The 18,654-nt window shown below is 49.3% G+C and overlaps 10 protein-coding genes across 10 annotated transcripts; 5 read left to right on the top strand and 5 right to left on the bottom strand.

Moving 5' to 3' along the window:
- Positions 1 to 48: 48 nt before the first annotated feature.
- N7516_005081 (fungal specific transcription factor domain-containing protein) lies at positions 49 to 1,700 on the bottom strand (the record flags this gene model as incomplete). Its single annotated transcript, XM_057217801.1, has 2 exons — positions 49 to 1,212; positions 1,263 to 1,700. Coding segments are annotated over 2 exons (1,602 nt in total), but the record flags the coding sequence as incomplete, so codon positions are not given.
- A 1,000-nt stretch (positions 1,701 to 2,700) lies between these two features.
- Positions 2,701 to 4,384, top strand: N7516_005080 (MDR family MFS transporter; the record flags this gene model as incomplete). The annotated part of the gene is made up of 2 exons (XM_057217800.1): positions 2,701 to 2,868; positions 2,930 to 4,384. 2 exons carry the CDS (start codon positions 2,701 to 2,703, stop codon positions 4,382 to 4,384), a joined length of 1,623 nt encoding a protein of 540 aa, XP_057079683.1.
- Positions 4,385 to 6,968: 2,584 nt separating this feature from the next.
- N7516_005079 (uncharacterized protein) lies at positions 6,969 to 8,063 on the bottom strand (the record flags this gene model as incomplete). Its single annotated transcript, XM_057217799.1, has 1 exon — positions 6,969 to 8,063. One exon carries the CDS (start codon positions 8,061 to 8,063, stop codon positions 6,969 to 6,971), a length of 1,095 nt encoding a protein of 364 aa, XP_057079682.1.
- Positions 8,064 to 8,503: 440 nt separating this feature from the next.
- On the bottom strand, positions 8,504 to 8,737 carry N7516_005078 (uncharacterized protein; the record flags this gene model as incomplete). Its single annotated transcript, XM_057217798.1, has 1 exon — positions 8,504 to 8,737. One exon carries the CDS (start codon positions 8,735 to 8,737, stop codon positions 8,504 to 8,506), a length of 234 nt encoding a protein of 77 aa, XP_057079681.1.
- A 252-nt stretch (positions 8,738 to 8,989) lies between these two features.
- Positions 8,990 to 10,670, top strand: N7516_005077 (uncharacterized protein; the record flags this gene model as incomplete). Its single annotated transcript, XM_057217797.1, has 3 exons — positions 8,990 to 8,992; positions 9,049 to 9,705; positions 10,662 to 10,670. The coding sequence occupies 3 exons, from the start codon at positions 8,990 to 8,992 to the stop codon at positions 10,668 to 10,670; spliced, it is 669 nt and encodes a 222-aa protein (XP_057079680.1).
- A 381-nt stretch (positions 10,671 to 11,051) lies between these two features.
- gfa1 (glutamine--fructose-6-phosphate transaminase (isomerizing) GFA1) lies at positions 11,052 to 13,522 on the top strand. The gene is made up of 4 exons (XM_057217796.1): positions 11,052 to 11,107; positions 11,165 to 11,235; positions 11,293 to 11,524; positions 11,609 to 13,522. Exons 1-4 carry the CDS (start codon positions 11,103 to 11,105, stop codon positions 13,383 to 13,385), a joined length of 2,085 nt encoding a protein of 694 aa, XP_057079679.1. The 5' UTR covers positions 11,052 to 11,102; the 3' UTR covers positions 13,386 to 13,522.
- A 248-nt stretch (positions 13,523 to 13,770) lies between these two features.
- On the top strand, positions 13,771 to 14,550 carry N7516_005075 (lumazine synthase RIB4; the record flags this gene model as incomplete). The annotated part of the gene is made up of 3 exons (XM_057217795.1): positions 13,771 to 13,813; positions 13,874 to 14,039; positions 14,151 to 14,550. 3 exons carry the CDS (start codon positions 13,771 to 13,773, stop codon positions 14,548 to 14,550), a joined length of 609 nt encoding a protein of 202 aa, XP_057079678.1.
- Positions 14,551 to 14,720: 170 nt separating this feature from the next.
- On the bottom strand, positions 14,721 to 16,131 carry N7516_005074 (proteasome core particle subunit alpha 7). Its single transcript, XM_057217794.1, has 5 exons — positions 15,960 to 16,131; positions 15,824 to 15,889; positions 15,597 to 15,755; positions 15,140 to 15,466; positions 14,721 to 15,083 (listed from the first exon to the last, which is right to left on the bottom strand). The coding sequence occupies exons 1-5, from the start codon at positions 15,960 to 15,962 to the stop codon at positions 14,757 to 14,759; spliced, it is 882 nt and encodes a 293-aa protein (XP_057079677.1). The 5' UTR covers positions 15,963 to 16,131; the 3' UTR covers positions 14,721 to 14,756.
- Positions 16,132 to 16,579: 448 nt separating this feature from the next.
- Positions 16,580 to 17,387, top strand: N7516_005073 (uncharacterized protein; the record flags this gene model as incomplete). Its single annotated transcript, XM_057217793.1, has 2 exons — positions 16,580 to 16,678; positions 16,743 to 17,387. The coding sequence occupies 2 exons, from the start codon at positions 16,580 to 16,582 to the stop codon at positions 17,385 to 17,387; spliced, it is 744 nt and encodes a 247-aa protein (XP_057079676.1).
- A 591-nt stretch (positions 17,388 to 17,978) lies between these two features.
- On the bottom strand, positions 17,979 to 18,314 carry N7516_005072 (mating alpha-pheromone PpgA; the record flags this gene model as incomplete). Its single annotated transcript, XM_057217792.1, has 1 exon — positions 17,979 to 18,314. The coding sequence occupies one exon, from the start codon at positions 18,312 to 18,314 to the stop codon at positions 17,979 to 17,981; it is 336 nt and encodes a 111-aa protein (XP_057079675.1).
- Between the last annotated feature and the right edge of the window lie 340 nt (positions 18,315 to 18,654).

Here is an 18,654-nt window from a genome sequence, read left to right as displayed (position 1 = left end):
CTGCTCAAAGTTATTGAAGCTGAGCTCCCAGATGTCACTTGCATTCTATCAAAAAAGGTCCACGTGCTCGTGTATCAAATTCTGCCAGCACTCCCAATCAATCTGTGAAATGTCCATCGCCGATGCATCTAGGTTCTCCACTCCAATCATAGAACTTTCTAACTCCCCAGGGATCCAGTTCCCCGGTGCTGAGGGAAGCATGGGCGGGCCACCCACCGGAACCGGGGTAGGCGACGGAACCCGAGACTCCCCTCGGAGGGCACGAAGCCGCGCAACCGACTGGGGCTCAACTGGCTGGGAGAGAATCGGGCCTCGTCGCATCCAAGCCATTCGCACATCCCATGCCCGCAGCGTGAGTGTTCCCAACGCAAAAAAGAGCGTGTTCGTCTTCGATGCCGTGATCAGGTCAGCGTGGTCGTGGTACGCCTGATCGACCTTAGTCCATGCCTGGTCTACTCGCACCCCTTCCCGCCGGGATGACAACTCGGTCACCACGAGAATAAACGCCTCAAAGGGGAAGCTCATCCCGACATGCCAGAGATACGGCTGGAGATCGTGGCTCGCATAAGTCAGGTTGTCGTATGTTAGTACCTGAAGACCAAGAGAGAACAGCTGGTCCCTGTCGTCCGGCGAGAGGTCGGCACATCGACGGGGATGTCGGGTTGCCAGACGCATCTGGCAGACTGAGGACCGTGCCAGATACAAAGCCAATTGGTGGAAGGGGATCGACGGGTCGCAGTCCTTCAGGTAAGTGTCTTCCACTTGGACCTCGAGTGTATCGATTGCGCGCTCTTCGGCAATCATCCTCTCGGCCATGGTACCCACCGCCGGTTGATGGTCCATGGCTGCCAACTTACGCATGCAATCGCCGATCTCAAATCGGATCTCGCAGAATAGCATCTCCGTGGCTCCCGCCCGATCACGGGGCAGCTCCTGCATCGACGGCGACAGGTCGCTGTCGCTCACGTTGCGTGGACGCTCGGTGTCCCAGAAATTATACGAGTCGGCGTTCATGGCTACACCACACAGCTGTGCTGCGCGGCTATCCATGATGAGAATCTGCCACCAGAGTCGGCGCCGCATCTCGCGCTCGAAGACGGGTAGCAATGCGAGGCTGCGTTCGCGGTGGAGGCCCATGGTTCGGGATATGCGACTCGCAATTCCGGTTAGCAGCCACCTAGTCTGCGCATCGTACCGCTGGCGGGTCGCCAGCTGAATTCTGGTTAGTCTTAATTTGATCGTGGAGTGGAGGCGTTGCATACCAGGTAGAGTGACAATGCCTGGAGGATCAAAATGTTGGTGGATCGGAGGAAATTGGCATTGATCAGTGCCTGCTCGGCTGCGCGCGAGAATCTAGTCATCAAGTCGGACCGGGATCCCCCCAGCATGCGACGGCTGGTCTCATCGTTCGTCGAAGCCACCGCACATAGGTACATGCTGAAGAGCAGCACTTCCATGGGCCGGGAGATGTGATTCAGGTCGGACGCGGCTTCTAGAATCAGCTGCTGGGTAGATGGGGCGTGGAGAAGCTTCACAATAGGGTTTACATTGTTCAGGAAAATTTGCCATAATTGGAAGATCTGCGGCGTTTCGGGATGGAGGGAGCGCACTCCTATTGGGGTGGATGAACGGAACAGCAGCATCTCCCCATCCACATTCTGCAGCGGTTCGCTCTCACTTTCATCTGCCACACTGCTGCATCTGCTAAGTTCGGTAGTCAAGCCTTGCCAGAGGGGACTGGAACAGCACAACAAGGCAAGCAGATCAGCCGACGTCTTCTCGGAGCAGAGAGAAAGAGTGAGTTGGATTTTCTATCTTACTTCTCCACGTAACGAGACTGTGCTTTCTCACTAATTAAATGGCCTTCTGGGGCTGACCGGGAGCTATTGGTGAGACGAAGAGAAGGCTTCTTGTCGGACTCACCCCGGTCATCGAGGGATATTCCGTGGGCCTGAAGTGCTCTCTCGCAGAGCTCAAGTCGCCTTGCCAAATGATCTGCAACTCCGGCAACTGCAGAATCTTTGTTTTTTCGGCCCTGTGTTTTCGGCCTGATGCGTCTTATGCATTCCTGCCCGTTCCGCAGGCAGGTTGAGCATGGTCGGTGGCCATCACAGCGTACTTTACGCTGTTGGCAGAAGTCACATGAGTGGCCGCGAGTAATTCTGGGACCTGAAGATAACATAATGCCAATTTCTTAGAAGGGAAGCAGTAGATTACTGGGAACACTTCTGTGTTGCACAGAGAGAAGAGAGAGAAGAAGAACTAGCTAGCTAGCGCACATTCCTCGGGTCTTTACAGGAGTATATGGTGAGGTCTAAGTCAGGGGAGTCACCGGGATATGTATGACTCGGACCCGTCGGTCCCGTCGGTCCCGGCCGGTCCCGCAATGAGGACAAAATTAGGCATCAAGGCACGAATCCCATCAAAGTAACCCTAAACGCTAACTAACTAACAACTAGTTGGTTCGGCACCGAGACACTGTTCGTCCCACTGCGAATGGCTCATTATTTGATAGTACATGAATACCTGTGGTAATTCTAGAGCTAATACATGCTAAAAACCCCGACTGCATCCTATTGTGTACATATATGTATTATTGAGTATTTATAGTCTACTCCTTTCCCTAGACGTCTCAAATTATATTAGCCAATTCATTGCAAACACTCACTCACATACATCGTTTAACAACTATTCTCGATCATGGCTCATTCAATAGAAGAAGAGCAACGGCTTGACCAGCCGGGCAATGGCTCGATTGCCAACGAGAAGCCCTCGGAGGTCAAAGAAGACGAGAGTCGGTTTCCAACTGGGATGCGGCTGGCTGTCATCATCATTTCAATTCTATTTGCTATGTTCTTAGTTGCCTTGGTATGGCTTTCATAGATTCACCGTTGTTCACACGAATGTACTAACGGCTCCTTCGCACTAGGATCGAACTATCATTGCCACCGCAGTCCCCCGAATCGCCAACCAATTCAATGCCCTCGACGACATCAGCTGGTACGCCAGTGCGTATCTCTTGACAAGTTGTGCCACCCAGCTCTCCTGGGGCAAAGTGTACACTTACTACTCGACCAAGAACGTTTTCTTAGCCGCAATCCTGGTCTTCGAAGTCGGATCGGCGCTCTGCGGCGCTGCCCCCAACTCGAATGCCTTCATTGTGGGACGTGCGATAGCAGGTATTGGTTCAGCAGGTATCTTTTCTGGCGCGACGGTGATCATCGCACAGATCGTTCCGCTAGCTAAACGGCCTATCTACGTCGGTTTAATGGGCTCAACATTCGGCTTCTCGTCAATTATCGGACCCCTACTCGGCGGTGCACTCACAGACAAAGTTACTTGGCGCTGGTGCTTCTATATCAATCTTCCAATCGGCGGTTTCACCCTCTTAGTCCTATTCCTGTTTCTAGCGGTCCCGCCGCCGCCCCATACCTCCACCTACACATGGAAGCGGCAGATCCTCCGCCTGGACCCACTAGGCAGCGTACTGTTCCTCCCTTCCGTGATCTGCTTCCTGCTTGCCCTACAGTGGGGCGGCACAACCTACCCCTGGGCGAATGGACGCATCATCGCGTTATTCGTGATCTCAGGGATCTTGATGATCGCCTTTGTCGTCGTGCAGGTCTGGCTCAAGACAAATGCGACCCTGCCTCCGCATATCTTCAACCAGCGTAGCATTATTAGTGGAGTCGTCTTCGCTATATGCGTCGGTGGCGGGCTCATCTCTATGTTATATACCCTACCGCTATGGTTCCAGGGAGTGCGCGGCACCACTGCCGTGAAATCTGGCATCGACACGATCCCTATGGTCCTCGCGCTTGTTGTCGGAGCCATCCTTTCCGGTGGTATCATTACCGCCACTGGATACTATGTTCCATGGATGTTTGTCGCGGCGGTTCTTATGTCGACCGGCGCAGGGTTGATGACGACCTTTAGGTTAGACACCAACCACGCTGCCTGGATTGGATACCAGGTGCTATTTGGTATCGGTATCGGTACTGGACTGCAGCAGCCGTCTCTAGCAGCGCAGACTATCCTCCCTATGGAAGAGGTCGCTATCGGTGTCTCGCTTATGTTCTTTTCTCAATCGCTCGGTGGTGCGGTCTTCATTGCTGTAGCTCAGTCGCTCTTCCAGAATTACCTCGGCGCAGAATTGCCCCATATCCAGGGGATCGATTCTGGTAAGGTTCTAGCAGCTGGCGCGACGGGCCTAGTCGATGCAGTACCGGCTGACAAACTGACTGAGGTTCTGATTGTGTACAATGATGGTCTCCACCGGTCATTCATCGTCGGTGTGGCTGTTTCTTGCTTGATGATCATTCCGGCGCTGACGATGGAATGGAAGACGATCAAGAAGGACAATGGGTCTGTCCCGGCTGCTTGAGCAACTTTGTGTGCGCGGGTGAGGAAAGGTGTGTTGAACTGTACTACCACTTCACTTCATAAACCAACGACCAAAAGCAAGATAGAGATGTACGAAGAATGGAAGAGTGAGAGAGGGGGAAGAAGAGCGGCCTAGGCGGGTCTTTTATGTCGGAGGTACGTGACGGCGCATTGGGTCACTGAACCTAAAAAGGCAAAACTAACCGGATGCAGTAATTCACAGCTCCTCCGTTTACAATATGTATCTACTTTGGGGATTTCTGAACTTTCCAATGAATGTGGAAAGTGTTGTGATTGGATATATCTCTTGAACCTTTCCCCAGTGAGCCACTGAAATGAGGTACACTTAGCAACCAGATATAAATACATGCTATAGTTATTCAACCGGTTCCACGGCCTCACAGGAGTTTTGCAGTCCCAGCAAATGAACAAGAATGGTTCGCTATATCCACGTGTACCTAGGTATGGCAGACAGCATGTAATTACCACGGATTCTACATACTAACATATTCAACTTCTAGAGTAAGCTACCAAACACAAATTTGAGGGAAGTGCTCATTGGTACGATAAATAGACAACGAGAAACATTTGCTTTCGCCTCCGATAACTACGTGGTAGAAGTCGGAAGAGATCTTCTGATGGGACCATGCCATAGTGTCCTCAAGCCGACTGCAAGGCTACGAGCTAGACGAATACGCAGAAGTGAAAATACCAGGACGGCCACTTTCATGATGCCAGCCCTTTAAAGGGTTCCCATAGAAAAATCGCTGTTCCAACAGTATCTTACTTTACTAGTAGCTCCAAGTTTACTAGTATCTCCAAGTAAGTTACTAGTTAGCCATACCTGACAACCTGACAGCTCGCTCGGTCGTAATTTATTCTTGCTACCTTCTATTAGTCATTATAACCTACTACCACCCCCCTACTATGACCTACTAGGAGCGACTGGTAAATTACGACCTGACAACCTGACAACCTGACAACCTGACAACCTGACGACTACTGCACCGTACTCGAAGGGAAGGAGGAATTGCTCTCGGTTATAATTACTCAACGCCTTTGGGACTGTCTTTCAACCATGGCAGATCTTTTTCTACTTATCTCTTACTTTCATTCGTACATCTCTAGCCAAAAGATGCGCATATATAACCTTGGAACCTTGGAATGGCCTGCCAAAATTTGGTTGATGATGAAGATCAGACGTCAGGACTGAGTTGAATTAGTTAAATCATCAGGACTAAATGAAATTTTCTTCTCTTCCATCTCTCAAGGTCCTTTCATCTCTGAATATATTCAAAATGAAGTATTCCCCAAGCACCTTTCCACCGAAACGCCAATGGCCTAAGAAGATACCTCCCCAAATAGCATACTTCGTATTTACGACCGTTCCGACCGCAGACGGAATTTGTTTTGCGCTGACTTGTAAATTCATGCTTGCCTTTTACCTCTTCCTTCTTAAGAGACGAGGAACGACTACTATACCTGTGACACCTAAGATAATGTTCATAGGCGTCGAAAGCCTCCTATGGCACCGAATAGGCCTACTTCGCCGACTCCAAGATCCCCGATGGAAATATTGCGATCAATGCTGGATGCTCCATCCACGCTCGGTTTGGCAACCTTTCTGGAGGCTAGACTATAAGGTATGCTCTTATGGCTGCAATACGCTTAGTAGCCGGAAGTGCTATTTGCCGCACGCCGGTGAAGTCGATATGTGTCCTTGTCATATTCTTAATATACACCATAAGCTACGATTGATCTCGATGTTCTATAATCAGCCCCTCGACTCTAAAGGCGACGTTTAGCACTTAACCAATCACAACTGCAAATGCGAGATGTTACTATATATATGTACCTTCAACGACAACCCCATCGCACAGGTTTAAATCAACGTCTCGTTCTCGTTCGGCTGTCATGATCAGAGCTTACGTATGCGCACTCGGATGCTCTTCGATTTCACAAAGTCGACCCCTTCGCAGCTAGAAAACTTCTGGAACACACGTGATATATGTGTGCGTGAAAATCCTGGAAAGTGGGTTAGACAATTTTTCTCTGAAGGCGATAGTTATTTCACCTCACACATGGATTGGGAACCCTGCCAATGGTTGAGTTGGGATATAAGTGACGAAGGACCACTACAGATTACCTTGAGCCGCAACCTAGGGAAGCGTGAATGGCCGAGCAAGGGCTGGATTCGGAACTGTCGGAAACATCCCAAGTAGTATTTGGTTCTTTTCTGTTTTTCATTATGACCTATGGCTTTAAAATAAATGGTCGATCAACCGTTTTCATAGTAGTGTTATCGTCAGGTTTCTTAATCTTTATAACTTAGCTTCTTCAACAACTCTGTTGGATCTCATTCTCTGTAACTTAGCTTTTACAACTCAAAACTCAATCAATCTCACATTGCACAATGCACTTTGACGTCCACCACGTAGACCTCTCCTAACAAACTCAATATCAATTTTACATTGGGCCATGCGCTTCGACGTGCAACATGTAGTCCTCTCTCCTATTACCACGTGTCAGCTAGAAATGCCCTATCCCGTATACGGGCGACTAAGTATATATGCTTTTTATCAAACTTAGCCAGTTCGGGACAATATCTTCTGATAAGGGAGCCTTCTGGATCCCACTTCTTTCCGAATGCAATAGGCGAGTAGCAGCGGTAAAATTGAGCGAAAAATGCCGTACAGGAGAGCCACATCCAGATTCCCACGTTGCAGGCGACTTCGTCTGCCGTCCATTGTTAGTTCTCGTCGGAATCGTTTGGACGACGAAGACTCACGATCAATCAACAATTCTGCAAAAACCTCTACACCCCGCTCCCATGATACATAACACCCGCCTCGAGTCAGAAAGCAGGCAACGCTGTGGCTTCCTAGATGATGGATCCAGCCCTCCTGCTTCAGCTGGCGCATCAAAGCATCGATCCATGGGAATCCGCTGCGACCCTCCTTCCATCGTTGAAACCATTTCTCCGCTTCTTGCGAATCCACATCGTAGGACCCGTCAATTAACACATCCTGAATGGGAGGGTTTGTTAGAAGCTGCCAATCGACGAATCTAGCAACCTCGTTTCCATATGTATGCGAGAATGAGTGCCCAAGAGGTGCCTGGGCGGCGAAGTACATATCGCGGAAGAGCAGCCGACCAGAAAGATTAGTAGGCACAGTCGAGACTGGCTTTTTGGCCTTCCGCCTTTTCTCCAGAACCCCTTGGACATCCCACCAAAACCTCCGCACGGACAGCGAGCCGAAATGAAGATGAGGGGATACTAATGTGGTTGACTGGGGCTTGAAATCAACTGGCGATGTATTGGGCTTTTCAAACCTGCCGATATAATCCTCGTTTTTAATACATTCCCCTAGTATTCTCAATGCTTCTTCCTCGCCTCTTCGATGAGGAGTTGTCGCCCGGCAAAGATCAATGCCGATGTCTTGCCAGGGAACAGCAAAGTCCCTTGTGGGACCTATGAAATCAGCAGATTGTTTATCTTTCTTGGTACGGTGTTCCGCATTCAAGGCAGGCTGACTATCAATGGAGTCTCGTTGGAGACTGCTCAAGTCCACACGCTCCTCATCCCAAGGATCGGGAATGCTTTTAGGGGGATCTAGTGGCTTCTCCGGGTTGCCATTATTGATTTTCACGTCAGCCTTTTCCAATTTGATGATACTCATTGTTGGTTGGCCATTACCTTTCCGCGCAACCTCGTCGGGGTATCCAACAGAGTCCGGCCCATCTTGTCAATTACCTCGACACCAGCCTTCTGGGCCAATTGCATAACCGCATTAAATCGGTCTCGAGCATACGCATCTGTGTCCTTTTCAAAAACGAGATATGTCACACCCCAATGCCCCCAGAGTTTGGGAAGAATAGTCTGTGGTCCCTCGCGCACAACGTGGAGCTTTTGTATCGGATTGAGATTTGTATATACATCTGAGCTCATCTTGGCTTCACCCGAAGGTTACTAGTCACCGACCCTGCGGAGAAGGGAGCTCGTCGTCGGTGCTATGTAATAAGAATAAGTATATAAGGATAAAGTGAGGATAAGCTAAGAATAGTCTAAGAATAGTCTAAGAATAGTATAAAGACCCGTCAAAACCCCTCCACCTTTCCTTCAAACTCCCATCTCCCGTCTCACCCGCAGCCCCCACTCATCAGTATCCTCCCCCAAATCCACCTCCTCAAGCTCGATGCCGTTGGCTCCAGACTCTTCATCTCCCGCGTCACCCCTACGCTCCCTATGCTTCGTAAAAAGCCGCTTCTGAAAAACGGCCAGCTTACCTAACGTAAAGCCCCCTCCCACCGTACCCACAACCGACGCAATCCAATTTACGGCCTCTGGTGGCATTTTGTTGATGTTGTGTTTGTGTTGTTACTTTTGATGTTTGTGTTGTTACTTGAAAGAAAAGGAAGAAAAGTGGGAAGTGTCACTTAACAGTCTATTGGGTCACGTAGCTTCCATAATTGTGTTAGTTACTCGGGAGATGTCAACATAGGTTTGTAAGGAAAGTGCGACCTGCTCCCTGCTTTTCATGTCTTCCTTACCCTGTTTTGACCTTTCCCTCACTTCATCTTACATCGCTCTTTGAGTCGGACCTCAATGGTGATTATGTCTGAACTATTCGTTGATTTAAACTTTGCAGCAATGACTACGACCAGATTCGGTCTCTTCACGTCGCCGCCACAGCGCTCAGCAACCGAAGCGCCTACCTCCAACAGCAGATGAAGGCGACCCCCGCCATCCCATACTCCCATACGAGCTGGCTGGATGCGGTGGCAAGCACGATGCTGTTTGCTGACCACAAGCATGAGGAGGTTGTGAAGTTGCTGCAGCAGACTCATAGCGAAGAGCTGATGGCAGCCAAGATCGGCCACGAGGAATCGGTTAATGCAACATCGGCAGTCAAGGCGGAGGCAGAGACTGCGCGAGTCCAGCAGCGCGAGGCGGCGGAGGAAGCAAGCCGCTTAACGAATCAACTCGCCGCCAAGGAAGCGCAGCTGGGCGAGCTGCGGACCGCCAATGCCAAGATTGCCGATGACCTACGTGTTAAGGGGGAAGAGCATCTCAAGGTCATCAATGACCTTGAGAGGGAAAAGGAGGAACTGGACGGTGCAGCGCAGGACCTTGTTGAGCGCGGAGAGCAGTTGCATCAGCAGGTTGAAAACTTGAAGGGCAACAATCGAGACCTGCTGGAGCAGAATAGGGAGCTCCTTCTCCGGACTATAGAGTCCGATCTCGACCTCCACCAGGCTCGAGACAGAGTGGGCAACCTTGAGCGCCAGGTAGCGGATTTGGAGGCAGACATCACCACAGCGGTTAGCGGGATGCCCAGGTGGGGCTTAGTGCTGAATAAGTCACTGTCAGTGGGCACCTGGGCGGGGGTCGGTGCTTATGTAACACTCAGGGGTGTGCTCAATTTTACTGAAGAGAAAAAAGAAAAGCGGTAAGGGGTGAGCACTAAAAGGGGAAAAGGGAAAGCCATATCAGCTTGAAATATATCTACAACATGCGGAGTACAGTGCAATTCAGGTAAGTACGGGGTACTCCGTAGATAACAGTATACATATTCGAGCTTACTGGTTATAACTCTGCCTTTGTCCTGCCTTTTTCTCTTCCTCCTCTCGAAGGCTGGTATAAGGCTGATATATACTCCGTATAGTTAGAGAAATTAATCACGTATCTTAGATTATCCACATCATATGTTGTAGGTGACCTATGAAGAGCCGTATAATCAAGTAGTGTAGTGGGTAGTCCCTCTCAGCCTCCGACTCTGGGTATGACATGGAAAGAGAAAATATATTTCCGGGGGCAATTAATTGCGGACCAATAGTGGTATAGTTATGTACCTAGGTAGTCGGCGATACCGAGTCCAGGGGTATCATAAAATAGTTAAATGGCTAAAATAGCAACTGCAAAGGCGTGGAACGTCTGTCGAACCTTTTCCAAGGTTCCTTTTTAATCCAGGGGATCTTCCCACTAAGGCCATGTGCCGGAGCCACTAAGTGATATAATTATAGAAATTTTCCCCGTATGGCTTTTTTTTTTCGGACGTCTTTCTAAAAAGCTCAGCCACTTTTTTTTTTTTTTTTTCCTGCTCTCTCTGCTAGCTCCGATTTAGCGTGGGATATATTGGGCTAAAAGAGAAAGACCAATATAGAAATCAGTGGGCAAATTCAGTGCCTGGTACCTGGGCAACCAGGTACTCCGTACTCCGTATTGAAGTTGCCAAGAAAGGAAAGAAAATAAAATGTACTATTTGTTGACTCCATAGTATTATTGACACTATGTAGGTACTATTTCACAACATTATTCCAGATTTATTTATATCTTAACTAAAGTAGAATGATTAGAATATAATATAAGTTAAGATAATATAGGATAATATAGGATAATATAAGATAATGTAGAATAATATGTGTGCCAAGTGAGACATATGATTCCCCTGGGAACCAAAATTGGTCTGAGCACCCCCCTCATTGGACCAAAGCTTGCACCAAAGTGCAAGAGCTAATAATAATCCGCCCCTCCCCCTACCTTCTCTGTTCTTGCCCCCCTCTATAAATACGAAACACCTCTCTACCTTTTCTTGCCTCTTTCTATCTTTTCTCCTCTCTCACTGCTTTCGTTTAATCCCCCTTTACAATCCATCTACAATCTTTATTCTCTCAATACCCTTGTTTTTTTTGCATTCAACTTTTCTTTATTGCCCATCATGTGGTAAGCTCTTGTCTACATTCACTTCCTCAAATGGTCAAATACTGACAATCAGTTTAGTGGAATCTTCGGTTACATCAACTACCTCGTGGAGAAGGACCGCAGGTTCATCATTGATACACTGCTTAATGGTAAGTGACCAAAGAAAATTGAATGGTTTTGACTTTTTGCTCACCGTCATTTCCCAGGCCTCTCCCGATTGGAGTACCGTGGCTACGACTCGGCTGGTATGGCCGTGGACGGCAACAAGAAGAATGAAGTCTGTGCATTCAAAGAAGTTGGCAAGGTCGCCAAGTTGAAGGAACTCATTGAGCAGAGCTCATATGACATGACCAAGACCTTTGAGTCTCATGCCGGTATCTCTCACACCCGTTGGGCTACTCACGGTACCCCCTCCCGCCAGAACTGCCACCCCCACCGGTAAGTCTCCCAAAGTCGACAGGGAAATTCATTCCCCGAATCATCGAGAGATTTTGAGAAGCTAATTGGATTGTTGTCGAATAGCTCCGATGCCAACTGGGAGTTCTCCGTGGTTCACAATGGTATCATCACCAACTATAAGGAATTGAAGGCTTTGCTGGAGAGCAAGGGCTTCCGCTTCGAGACTGAGACCGATACCGAGTGCATCGCCAAGCTCGCCAAGTACCTCTATGACCAACACCCCGACATCGAATTCACAGTCCTGGCCAAGGCCGTCATCAAAGAGCTTGAGGGTGCCTTTGGTTTGCTGCTCAAGTCCGTCCACTACCCCCATGAGGTCATTGCGGCCCGTAAGGGTTCCCCCTTGGTCATCGGTGTCAAGACCTCCAAGAAGATGAAGGTGGATTTCGTCGATGTTGAATACTCGGAAGATGGTGTCCTTTCCGCGGAGCAGGCCTCCCAGAATGCGGCTGCCAAGAAGTCTGCCACAAGCCTCCTTGCCCCTCCCGACAAGTCTCTGTTGCACCGCTCCCAGTCGCGGGCATTCCTGTCTGACGATGGCATCCCCCAGCCCGTCGAGTTCTTCCTGTCTTCTGACCCATCTGCCATTGTGGAGCACACCAAAAAGGTCCTCTACCTGGAGGATGACGATATCGCCCACATCCACGAGGGACAGCTTAACATCCACCGTCTGACCAAGGATGACGGCACCTCCAACGTCCGTGCCATCCAGACCATCGAACTTGAGTTGCAGGAAATCATGAAGGGCAAGTTCGATCACTTCATGCAGAAGGAGATCTTTGAGCAGCCCGAGTCTGTCGTCAACACTATGAGAGGTCGCCTGGATGTGGCCAACAAGAAGGTCACCCTCGGTGGTCTCCGTCAGTACATCACCACCATCCGTCGCTGCCGCCGCATTATCTTCATTGCCTGTGGTACCAGTTACCACTCATGCATGGCTGTGCGTGGTATCTTCGAAGAGCTCACTGAGATTCCTATCGCAGTCGAGCTCGCCTCCGACTTCCTTGACCGACAGGCCCCAGTGTTCCGTGATGACACCTGTGTGTTTGTCTCTCAGTCTGGAGAGACTGCTGATTCCCTGATGGCTCTTCGCTACTGTCTGGAACGTGGCGCCCTTACCGTTGGTTGCGTCAACGTTGTCGGATCTTCCATCTCTCTCCTCACCCACTGCGGTGTTCACATTAACGCTGGTCCCGAGATCGGTGTGGCCTCCACCAAGGCATACACCTCTCAGTTCGTGGCCATGGTCATGTTCGCTTTGTCGCTGAGCGAGGATCGTGCCTCTAAGCAGGAGAGACGTGAGGAGATCATGGAGGGTCTTGGACAGGTCTCCGAGCAGTTCAAGCAGATCTTGAAGCTCAACGATTCGATCAAGGACCTGTGCGCCAAGTTCTTCAAGGACCAGAAGAGCTTGCTGTTGTTGGGCCGTGGTGCTCAATTCCCCACTGCCCTTGAGGGTGCCCTGAAGATCAAGGAGATCTCATACCTCCACTGCGAAGCCGTCATGTCCGGCGAATTGAAGCACGGTGTCTTGGCTCTTGTTGACGAGAACCTTCCCATTATTATGATTCTTACCCGTGACAACCTGTTCACCAAGTCCCTGAACGCCTACCAGCAAGTCATTGCTCGTAATGGTCGCCCCATTGTTATCTGCAACCAGGATGACCCCGAGTTCTCGTCCGCCCTGACCGAGAAGATCAATGTACCCAAGACAGTGGATTGTCTCCAGGGTCTGCTCAATGTGATCCCATTGCAGCTTATCTCTTACTGGCTTGCCGTTGGTGAGGGACTGAATGTCGATTTCCCTCGCAACCTGGCCAAGTCGGTCACTGTCGAGTAAATGTTTCTTTAGGGCAAGGTTAGACGATTCTTATGATCCGGTCATCTTTTTATCTTTAGGTGTTTTCAGCTTCGGGACAATGCAATCTCGTTTTGTTTTTTATCACCATTTTCTAGGCCTATTGCATAATAGTGTTGTTTACTGTGAAGAATGCGTGTCTACAACATAGTTATATAGTAGCTTGTATAAAATCTTCATTGGGCCCAGTTGCGCTCAATTGCCGTGGGTGATGACATTCCGCCTTCCCCCGCCAAATGCGGGACCGAGGGATTTCGCCCCTCGAGCTCTTCTGATTTATAAACACTTGTGTCAAGCTCAATTCTCCCAATCCTCAAGGAAAACCACATCTTCTCTCTTTTACTGAGCTAACCATCACTCTCCAAAAATGACCACTATCAAAGGCCCCGGCGCTGCCCAGACCCACGATGGTAAAACCGAACAACAGCCCTTGGAGAGAGACCCTCCAGCTAACAACGACTTTACAATAGGCTCTGGACTCCGCGTTGCAATTGTGCACGCCAGATGGAACACAGTGATCATCGAACAACTGGTATCAGGAGCGAAGAAGAACCTCCTCGCAGCCGGCGTGCTGGAGGAGAACATCACAGTCCAGACAGTTCCCGGTAGCTACGAGCTGCCCCTCGCAGTGCAACGGTGAGTGCGGGGATGATATCACACATTATACACACTATCTATACCACACACTGCCCTATAATGTTTATATATATCTACAGTGATAGCTTTTAACTAACACTTACTTTCCAGCCTCTACGCCGCCTCCCAGCTCCAGGCCAACTCCTCCGTCCAGGGAATCAGCTCCACGGACCTCCTGTCATCCCCCACGGCCGAGGTATCGAGTGCTGGCAACTTTACAAGCCCGAAAAAGCCCTTCGATGCTATTATCGCTATCGGTGTTCTCATCAAGGGCGCGACTATGCACTTCGAATATATCGCTGACGCTGTCAGCCATGGCCTCATGCGCGTCCAGCTTGATTCCGGTGTTCCTGTTATCTTTGGTTTGCTTACTGTTCTCACCGAAGAGCAGGGATTGGAGCGCGCTGGTCTTGGTAGCAGTGGTATGCACAACCACGGTGAGGACTGGGGTAGTGCTGCTGTGGAGTTGGGTCTTAAGAGGAGGGAGTGGGCTGAGGGCAAGATTTTGTAATTCTTGCGATAGATTGGCGGATTTCTATTGGATCTTTCGAGGGTTAAGGGCTACGATGGAACCCTCCTAACATATGTGGTGTGGATTTTTTTGGAACCTTTGGAAACAACTTGGTCATTTATGGTAGATTTGGTTTTCGTTAGGAGTAAGAAAGGAAACACCTTCAGAGAACCCATAATTCTTCAGGAGCATAATCTATTACATGTTCACTCTTCCATCTGTTCGCCTTGACCCTTGTCCTCCTCTTCTTCATCGTCCCCTTCCAGCGCCCGCTTTGCTGCTTTCTCTGCTTCCTCGAGGAGATCCTTGGGAACTTCCTCATGGCGACCCTTGGTCGGTCCATCGACCGAGCTGATCCACGTCATCTCGAGCTCGAAGTCCTTGTCCTTGCTGTCCTCATGGGAAACATAGATAATGCGGGCAGCTTCCTTCACACCATCTGCCAAAGATAGATTGCCGGAGGTCAGGTCTAGTTTCTCGAGTTCAGCCTTGGCGGCCTGTCGTCCTTTGCCAGTAGCAGCACCGTAGTAGCCCTACAAATTCTCGTCAGCATATTCATCCACTTACAAACAAACAAGTCACAACCTACCCAATACAATCCACTAGGCTCGATCATGTATAGGCCAGGGCCTCCGGCCTTAGCACCCTCAACCTTACCACCGGAGCCAGACTTGGGTCCATCACCGACCTGTCCATCAACTGGAAGCTCCGCCTCGGTATCCCACCCGCCAACAATAGCAGCTACACCGAAGGGCCGTACGCTGGAGTAGAGCGTGTATGCCTGCACATACCCACCCAAGCGATTGGCCAGCGCAGCGGTCGGAATGGGACCTTTGTATGTGCTTCTCCAGGAGGAAGCCTCATCTCTAGCTCTGGAAACGAAGTGACGACCATCGGGGACGAGTCCAGCGGATACCTGCATTGGTAGAAAGAGACCGGGTTAGCAACGGGGTATTTCCAAACGGTCCGTGATATCATGGTTTCGATAAAAAAACGCATTTGAGAAGGGGCGATATAGGCAAAGGGTAAACAAGGCGGGGTCTCACAATTCCGACATGACGGTCGACTGTCGCGATTCTCTTGTTCGCGCCTGGCTTTAGGAGCTTGCTAGTGATGATCTTCTCCACTGCCAACACAACACCATCCTTGCATCTGATGCCGACGGCGGTTCCTCCGTTCTCAACTGCCTTGACGGCATACTCGACCTAGATGGTATGGTCAGCAGCTTGAAGCTGGGTTTCGTGGCTCATTGAGCTGGGTTGTGTTTGGTTACCTGGAAATTCCGGCCGTCTGGCGAGAACACCGAGTTGGAAAGATCGTATCCTGTGCCGATTGACGTCTGAATAATCACTCTGTTAGCTTGATTGGGATACAATATAGAATATTGCGTAGATCCGAAGCTAACTGACCATGATTTTGGTGAGAATGCGATGCGGTGAGGTTCAAGAACAACAGACGTCACCGAGGGTAGGTCGGACGATCGAGAGAGTTTATCTGTATATTGGACAGATAAGGGAGGAGAATGGTCGGTTTGGAAGGTGACTATGGATAGGTAGGGTGAGGTTGGAAGCTCTGGGGATGATAACGGAGGTTCCTAGGCACTAAGCAGTGACGCTGTCGCGTCACGGGGTTGCCTGAGAGCTTCCAGTCACATGACCGTGAGATACCTAATCGGTACTTCGGTTTGTATGTTTTGTCTAAAGGATTTGTAGGTACTTTCTGAGTACCTTGTAGTATTTCGTATATTATTGACATATCATAAACACAATCCATGGATATTGGCATATATCGGCTCATTATGGTATATATTATAGTCATAATATGCAGTATAACATTTGAGCGTCTCTAGTGGCCCCTCAGGACTGCAGCCCAACCGAGCAACTTGGGCATCTTTGCCCCTCGATCTAAACAAAAGAGGCTCTCAAAATTCTTTCTTGTGTTCAGTTTTACAGGGAGCAAACATTCGAGGAAATTCGACATTTTCCTATTCATTCGGATATTGTTGAACTATACAGAAATTCACCCCGCCATGTCTTCCTCGATATTACATCAGTGCCCGCACTGCGGGCACGCCTCCGATATCTCAAATGCACTCGCGGCCTTTATCGAGAACCCTCACTGTAAACAGGTAGATTGTGTCCGTCCTTTATCTTATTCTACCAAGGAACCTGACCAGGCGGATATATATATAGTGCGGGATGTCTGCTTCGGAAAGCAACTCGAAAGTGCAAGACGAACTTTCAGCTCTGTTTGATAGACAAATGAGTATGACACAGCTGCATTCCGCCCCTAGGGAAATCTCCGTACCACCTCAAGCATCAGCACCTGCATACAGCATTACCCAACACTACCACCACTCGGCCCACAGACTCGCCCAGCACACGGAGCAACCTTCAAGCATTGATGTTCTGCGGCATCACGGTCTTGATCCAAATGCCCTTACTCCGGATCAGCTTGCGCTCTTCCAAAATGCCGATGCAGAACAGAAACAACGGTTAATCCAAACATGGCAGCTCTACTCGCAGTTTGGAAATGAAGCCAATGTCCCTGCTGGCGACCTTGCTATGCATGATTCTGCCATGGATGACAGTGTGGATGGAAATGTCTATACTGATGCTGAACCGTACATGGTATCTGGCTACGAGAACATTGTCAATCAAGCGTCTCATCTTCCAAAAGAGCCCACCACTGGTGAAACCTATGTTGGCTCAAAGGACCCAGTGTATCAAGGTCAGCAATGGTGGGAGCTGACAAAAGCTGGTCCGATGGAATCGACCTATGGTGCTTTTGAAGAAATGAGACGATATTACCCTAGCTGTGGTGTATACCACCATTAGTTCTGTTAGTAATAGATCTAGTGACACGAATTCCTTTTGTATATATGTTCATATCATTGTTGTTCTTACCGTCCGTTTGCCTATAGATGCCCCGACTAGTATAAAGAAAGTATATCAACTAGATACTACACTCCTTCAGCCTATCTAAAGGTAAATTTACCAAACCTATTGACCACCTGAGCCGGTCCGAACATCCTGTCTTCTAGAATTCCGAATTGAAATGATGTGAGAAGTGGATGGAATTCTTTGATTCTAGATACATAGTATTTCTCTGGGTAATCCATCAACCCCACAATTCAAATGCTGATTTAATCAGAAACCAATGCCACGACCAACGGTGAAGATAAAAGAGTGTTCGCCATCGGCAATTTTCATAAAACATAAACCAATCCACCACATGCCAACTGGGCTTCCATAAGTGATTTCATATCGAAAAAGTAGTCGATGGTGTGCATATTGGGAATTGGAAAGAGAGCTATAGAGCAATCTCTGTCGATAAATGCAGAACCACGGAATTCAAAGTAAAGGAGACACTGGGGAAAGTTAGTCAATTGATTGTATAGGCATGATAGATGAAATTGTACTATACCTTTACTCAGTATCCTCTTCCTCGAGAGCAGCCATGGCGGCAGCGAGAGCGTCACTGGTACGCTTCACCTCATCGGCGGCATCGGCGGCACGCTTAGCCTTGTAGCAACCCTGGCCAATGTGGCCACACCACTTCTGAAGGACAAGGGGCAAGTTCCTGGCCATGGCCTCGGCGAGAGCATCGGCAGAGCGCTTGACATCAACGGAGGCGTCAGCAGTTCGCTTGCAGCCCTGGCCAATGTGACCACACCACTTGGGGAGAGTGGTGCTAGGACCAGTAGCGGCGGCCTGGACGGTGGCAACGGCCATAACGGCGACGGCAACGGAGGTGAACTTCATCTTGATTGTTTGAAGGGAGAAACCGGGGGGGTTTGAAGTTGGTAAATTGGAATGAAGAGCGAAGGACAGATACTGAGAAAGCTCGATAATGGAGATGTCTGGAGAAAAGAACGAGAAGACGAACTGCAATGAAGTTTATATATTTACGAAGATCAGGTATCATTGTTGGTTCAATAGTAGTCTCGTTATTGAGAAGAGCATGTTGGCCATGAGATTGTAAAACCCGGTTCCTCTGAATAGAAGCATGTCGAGTTCCTCAATAGAGTTCTTTGTGGACGGATATTGGCCTTAATAGAAGGTACTGTTCGAGGTCGCCCGTTCTGAATAACTAGGGTTCTTA

This window comes from Penicillium verrucosum, assembly GCF_028828655.1.
Source record: "Penicillium verrucosum strain IBT 35672 chromosome Unknown utg000001l_segment0_segment0, whole genome shotgun sequence".
Taxonomy (NCBI): Eukaryota; Fungi; Ascomycota; class Eurotiomycetes; order Eurotiales; family Aspergillaceae; genus Penicillium; species Penicillium verrucosum.
The sequence above is the reverse complement of the archived record's forward strand: the minus strand, read 5'-3'. Positions and strand labels throughout refer to the sequence as shown.

Coding starts and splice junctions, on each gene's coding strand:
- gfa1 (XM_057217796.1), top strand. Junction 11,236..11,292: donor CATTGATACACTGCTTAATG/GTAAGTGACCAA, acceptor GTCATTTCCCAG/GCCTCTCCCGATTGGAGTAC. Junction 11,525..11,608: donor CAGAACTGCCACCCCCACCG/GTAAGTCTCCCA, acceptor GTTGTCGAATAG/CTCCGATGCCAACTGGGAGT.
- N7516_005074 (XM_057217794.1), bottom strand. Junction 15,756..15,823: donor CAGACGGCCGGAATTTCCAG/GTAACCAAACAC, acceptor CATACCATCTAG/GTCGAGTATGCCGTCAAGGC. Junction 15,467..15,596: donor TCGACCGTCATGTCGGAATT/GTGAGACCCCGC, acceptor CTACCAATGCAG/GTATCCGCTGGACTCGTCCC.